Below are 6,224 nucleotides of genomic sequence, written 5' to 3' on the forward strand. Positions count from 1 at the left end.
CCGGTACTGGTGAGTGGACGTGTACCGTGCACGTCAGGCGGTTCCCGGATGCACCAAACAGAAACATGGAACGGGTAGTGGTGGAAGTGCCGATCAACAACGGTGAGATTCATTCCACCTCCACGTCTAACGCGCCTTTCAGCCACTTAAATAACATCTCCTAAACAGCATTTGCTGCTGCTCTCGATTAGTGCAGAGATGCTCCTCCTCCTCTTACGCATTTGGTTCGGCATTAAATTTGCTGTAGCCACAGTGGCGCTATCAGTGCTTTACAGGTTGTCTCGCTTCTCTGATTAATCTGTCGTAGCTGCAGGCTACTGTCAGCTTGTACACAGTGTGAGACAGTGTAGTCACAGAGTTGCTGTCATCTGTCAAATCGCAGTTCTGCAACTGGCACACTGCCTTTGCCATTTAACCTCTCTTCACCAATACAAAGGCCCAGTTTATTCTCCATCGTGGTTTGTTATGTCTTTTCCATTAACAAGCAGTAACATGCAATTGCACAATTAAACAGGTAAAAGTGAATTAAGGAAAATAATCCAAACAAATAAACAAATAGATTTTAATTCTATTTTAATCAAAACACATGCGGTTTAATATTTCGCAGGACGTCTACATCAGGAAGTGCATTTTTTTCTTTGATTTTCAAGATTACTCTAGATTTTATAGGTGTCGTGCAAATTAAGAGAATTATAATGCCACAGAGTCAAATTTATGTTTGATTTTCAAGTAGGTCAGAGGTCAAGAGGACCCTAACTAAGCCCACTGTATATGAAGAATGTCAGATCACCAATACACCTTGCTGTGTTTCAGCATGTTCTTTTCTACTATTTTGGAAAAGTTATTCTGTTCTATTGCCATCTTAAGGTTTTCCCCTCGCTTGCCCTTCCACAACCCCACGAAAGCGGCAGGTGCGGTTTTCAGCACGTCATGACATCATCCTTCTGCGAGAGGTTATTGCACAGAATCCCTTTGCCTCCAAAGAGCCAGGTTTGTCTTTTTTTTTTTAATGACTTGTGCTTGAATGCCGACAGCTGCATTTCCTGCATGATAAATGTGTGTGGTGGAAAAAAAAGTTGTATTAATTTATTTTCTTCAAGTTGTTAAACGTGTCAGTATTACAAACCTCCTGTACACATTAAGATATGTGTGAACTGATTGATTTCAGGACGGATTTGGGCACGCGTGGGCGAGATTATCACTGCTGCCCTCCAAGATGAAAACTTTGAGGTGGATGCCAGGAGATGTAGGGAGAGAACCATGCTGCTGCTAGACTACTACAAGAAACAAGACTTTCCCAGCCTACGCAGGTTGGTTCAGTCAACACAATTCCAAAGCCAAGAGTAAAGAAATCTTTGCACTGTATGCACGATGTACAGTACTGGCTTTACTAGCAAGTTTTAGTATGAGCACATGTGTGTGCTTTTCCTTTACTCAGGTTTGGAACAGAGAGATTGTATGCCCAGAAGGAGGATCTGCTCCATGAAGTTTTGGAGCTGGAAGCTGAGAAGGGACTCATAGTCAGCAATGATGGCACAAAGTACCAGGTGAGTAGCATTATTATTGTGTCAGCAGAGAGAGAGAAGAGCATGTGTATGTATAGTACAATGCTAGTGTAAAAAATGCCTTTTTTAATAAGGTCTAAGTCATCATAAGTGATAACCGTAATCCCAACCCTACTGCAACCCTGTATTTTTGAGAAAGGCACTTTCTTCTGTGGAAGAAAATGTATTTTTTTTTTACAACATAGACCTCAGAGGGTTGCTTTAAAGGGGTAGATAAATCACTTAAGTTACAGTATTTCACTTTTTTTCTATACAGTTATAGATTTATCTTTTGGAAATATGGCTCACCAGATTAATGGGAATATTAGGAAAGAAAACATTTTAACATTCTCTGCAACAATCTGCCTATTTTGCTGCTCATAGTTTAGCTTATACCCAGAATTACAAGTCACAAAGGAAGGGCATCTGGCATAAAAATCTCTCAAATCAAACATCCAGGAAATAAGGAAGCAGCTAAAAATCACTACATGTAGCACAATCAAGCTCAAGTCATTTGTTGCAGCATTTTTTCCCCAAAGGATCATACTCACAATCATAAAGTAAGCAAAGACATTGAATAAAATGTATGTATTCTTTGTTGTTGAAATGATCTCTCCCTTATATTTCTTAGGATGAAGAGCGGAGAAATCGAGTCGCAGAAGAACTAACTCTACCAGAACAGGACAAACCCAACATCACAATCCCGCAAACAACCACTACAGGTGAACAGATTCAAAACACAGGGGCAAAGGATGTGTAACCATCCACACTGGTGTCACAGATGCTGTTTAATGTCTAAATCTTAGTATCATAACAGCTGGGAAAGACAGTTTACAAAGTATTGTGGTTATCGTTCATTAAATCACCATGATTTTTCAGTTAAAATTGTGATTCAAGGTAAAAACCCTTTAAAAAACTTTTTAAAAAAAATCAACTTTTTCTATTTCTGCTGTGGTAGCTTTAGGAACAGTAGCCTGAATTTTCACATAATTACAGAACAAGAAGAAGAGCATGAGGAAATGACAGAGCTGTCAGCAGCGCCCACAGCCAAGCGGCCCTGCCAGTGCTGCTGCCAGACCTACTCTGAGATTCTCAGCTTCTTGGAGAAACGCTCAGAGGCGGAGCAGCGGCTTCGAGAAGAAGAGCTCGCGTTGCGCCGAGAGGAACTGGAGATTCAGAGAAGTACGATTTTTGCCATAGTCAAGCTTCTTCAAAACTGAAGAAGCTTCTTGGATGGACTTAAAGAAGTCCAGACGCTTTTCTTTCCAAGCTCCTTAGACTACGATGACCTGGATGACTGAGAACCTTCACAGACATGTCACTAATAATACACAAGTAGCCTGTGACATTTAAATGATACTAGATGTTACTAAGGGGAGCAACATGTGCCAAGACAACATGCCCCCACACTATTAACATCACCATCCTGAGCCACTGATACAAAACAGGATGGATCCATGTTTTTTACGCCAAATTCTGGTTCTACCATCACAGAAATCAACACTTAACTGATCAGGCAACATTTTTCCAATCTTCTTTATAATTTTGTTGAGTTTCGTGAGTTTCGTGACCAAAACTGTAGTCTCAGATTCTGTAGCCAAAGGAGTGGCATCCAGCGTGGTCTTCTGCTTCTGTGGCCCATCTGCTTTAAGGTTTGATGTGTTGTGCATTCAGAGATGCTCTTCTGCATACCTTGGTTGTAATGAGTGGTTATTTGAATTACTTGACATGTTACTTGAATTACATCAGGGACGTATTTTCTTCCACCGAAAACTGCTTTCACTGGATATTTTGTATTTTGGGCCATTCTCTGTAAACCCTAGAGATGGTTGTGTTGCAAAATCCAAGGGGATTTCCTGAAGTACAGAGACCACCCTATCTGCCATGCCAGATTCAAAGCCACTTAAGTCAACCTTTTTTCCCAGACTGATGCTCATTCTGAACTTCAGCAGAACTGAAGCATCATGCTTAGGTTTTTAAGTTATTTAAAATGCAAGCGTGCATGAATAATAATAATAATGTATACTTTATTGATCCCCGTGGGGAAATTACTCCTCTGCATTTGACCCATTCACTCAGTGAAGCAGTGGGCAGCCACTAAGCAGGCGCACCGGGGAGCAGTGTGTAGGGACGGTACCTTGCTCAGGGGTACCTCAGGGTAGCCATTCAGTGGATTCGAACCCTCGACCTTCCGATCATGGGTCGACCACTCTACCTCAGTAGGTAGAGTGGTCGACCCCCTGCCAAAAACAAAAAAAAAATACTACTGTCTATATTAATAAAAAGAATACTACTCAACTGAAAACAATACCCTCTAAAACTTATCTGAAAAGAATTTTATGAAGATTGTCACGCTGCCATTGTGCTGACATCCATTTTCACTTCACGTTTTCAGGTAAGATCGCTCTGGAGAGAGAACGTCTGGGAGCTGAGAGAAAAGAGAGGGAGCGGAGATTTGAGCTTGAAAGCCAAGAGAGGCAGGTCATCTTGGACCTTTTAAAAGAGAAGGTGCTGAAAGGCTGACAATGCATTTTGATGCATTTCTTTTAGTAAATTTGCAGAGGTTGGGAGTGGGAAGGGCAAAGTTATCCACTAAAAAGAGGAAGGAATGCAGTGAAACTAGAAATAAAAGATTATGAGTGCCAGATACTTGTTACCTAGACAAATGTGTGGAATTGCTTGAAAAAGTGTTGAGACATCTTATTTATGTGCACTTTCTTTTGTTTTATAGTCTTAAACTGGTAAAATTGGCTTTTCCTTATCAAAGTACACTCAATAATTTATTTTTACAGGACAAAACTGATAAAACCACCTGGCCTGTTTCCCCAGACATAGTAAAGCATAGTGCTGGTAGCATCATGTAATAGGGTCCATAAAGAACTTAAATACGAATTTAATTATGCATTTAAAATGCATTTTGGAGACTTCTAATTTGCTGAAAACAAAGCCAGATCCACCACAATTATTGGAATTAAGTTCAGAAATCCAGGTGTGCAAAGGCTCTGAATATTTTTGCACATAGATTTGCACATAGATTTCAGATAGATTCTTTTTCTCCAAAGTAAAAAAAACAAACATTTTATCACTTAGAGGAGATTTTAAATTAATGGGACAAAAAGACAATTTCATTCAATAGAAATGAGCTATAAAGCACTGAAAACTGTGCAAAGTTTGGAGACTAAAAGCAGCTGCAGAACTGACATACAGGTAATGACAGCATCTATAACAATCAGCCGGCACAAACTGCTCCACGTTAATTGTTATAGATATTAAGAGACTATGTGAATTTTATTTCTCGTGACAGTCTGAATTAGGTTTTTATAGCACTGCAGTAGCTGAAATTAAGTAATGGAAAGGATAAATAGGCGTGGTGTGGCATCTTAGGTGTGGTGATCCATTGAGCCAGAACTGGCAGACAGGATCATTGTGTATGTTCTGTTATATAAAGTCAATAAAGCTAGCCTTTTCCTAGAATGACACCAACAACATTATAAGCTCTTTTCAGAGAATATACAATTGTTTGCAGTGCTAGAATGAAAAAAAAAAGCAAACACAATAAATACATAATAGAGCCTGTATATTTAGGAAATTGGAGTTATGGACCTAAATGTTTCTTAGCTCTGTAGCATTTACCCAGATAATTACTTTACACATGCCTTATTAAATATTTTCTATCTGAAGGCATTTTAAAAAACATACATAGAAATAAAACTATATTTTACTGAACAAATTGCTGTATTTTGACTGGTAAGCACTTTTTAATGCAAAAATTCACACTAAAACAAGCCATGAAGTCTTTCACCTTATTCTTCAGATTGTGAGAATAAGTTTTTTTTTTGTTCTTTATAAAATTACTTTGTAATAAAATATTAATGAATTAATTAATGAAAAGTTAGCACTCTTTTTGTAAGTAGTCATTAAAGTTGCTAATCCCTCGTAGGGATCGGTCAGCCGTACAGTATAAGGTAGATATATGTTCACGATGCAGCACTTTTAAAAAAACATTTTCTGCTGATGTACACATTGTTTTTTTTATGATTACTTTAGTTTACATGATAGCACTACTGTGAAATTATATAGAAAACAAACTTGACATGTTATTTTTCCTTACAGTGGGTCCCCACAATGTGTTGTATAAAATATAAGGCAGATAAACAAATTGTTTTAACCTAAAAAAGGCAATGATGTCTATTCTGCAAATAAAACAAATAGTAAAGAGTGTTCGTGTGGCAGTTTATAATCAACATTGTTTACATTTATCCCCTCTTATTCAAGCACAGTATTTTTTAGAATCAAATGTACTACATGTCATAGTGCTGTTATAAAGTGATTCATCATCATCATACATTAATCTCCTAAACATTTAAACTCATGAGGTGGAACATCTTAGGTCTTGAAAAAAGGATCTTTTTGTGTGACCTCACATGGAGCAAGTTACTTTCCCATTATATGCAAGGTTTTGTTTACTAGGGAATGTTACACAAATTTGCAGACTGTTGACTAGATTTGTTGTATAACTACTATAGTGATGAGGGTGGTCACTTTTAGGTAACATGTTTCTTTGTATTTCTTCTCATTTTCCAGAAATGAATTAGTTCCTTTGTTTTGCTTATCAAAATGGAGCTCAAATGCAGACCTTGTCAGGAGGCAATAACATATGCACACACACACACACACACA

General features: G+C 38.3%; 1 protein-coding gene across 1 annotated transcript; it reads left to right on the forward strand.

The window, feature by feature from the left end:
• On the forward strand, window positions 1-5,670 carry LOC134628637 (scaffold attachment factor B1-like). The gene is made up of 7 exons (XM_063475372.1): window positions 1-102; window positions 868-990; window positions 1,169-1,310; window positions 1,439-1,547; window positions 2,176-2,266; window positions 2,541-2,726; window positions 3,940-5,670. Exons 1-7 carry the CDS (start codon window positions 66-68, stop codon window positions 4,065-4,067), a joined length of 816 nt encoding a protein of 271 aa, XP_063331442.1. The 5' UTR covers window positions 1-65; the 3' UTR covers window positions 4,068-5,670.
• The last annotated feature ends 554 nt before the right edge of the window (window positions 5,671-6,224 follow it).

Source organism: Pelmatolapia mariae, linkage group LG6, assembly GCF_036321145.2.
Source record: "Pelmatolapia mariae isolate MD_Pm_ZW linkage group LG6, Pm_UMD_F_2, whole genome shotgun sequence".
NCBI classification, from domain to species: domain Eukaryota; kingdom Metazoa; phylum Chordata; class Actinopteri; order Cichliformes; family Cichlidae; genus Pelmatolapia; species Pelmatolapia mariae.

What these genes read in the sequence shown, in the direction of transcription:
- LOC134628637 (XM_063475372.1), top strand. Translation starts at nt 66, where the DNA reads ATGGAACGGGTAGTGGTGGAAGTGCCGATCAACAACG. An exon ending in GACTTTCCCAGCCTACGCAG is followed by an intron (nt 1,311 to 1,438) that starts GTTGGTTCAGTC and finishes TCCTTTACTCAG; the next exon opens with GTTTGGAACAGAGAGATTGT. An exon ending in ATGATGGCACAAAGTACCAG is followed by an intron (nt 1,548 to 2,175) that starts GTGAGTAGCATT and finishes TATATTTCTTAG; the next exon opens with GATGAAGAGCGGAGAAATCG.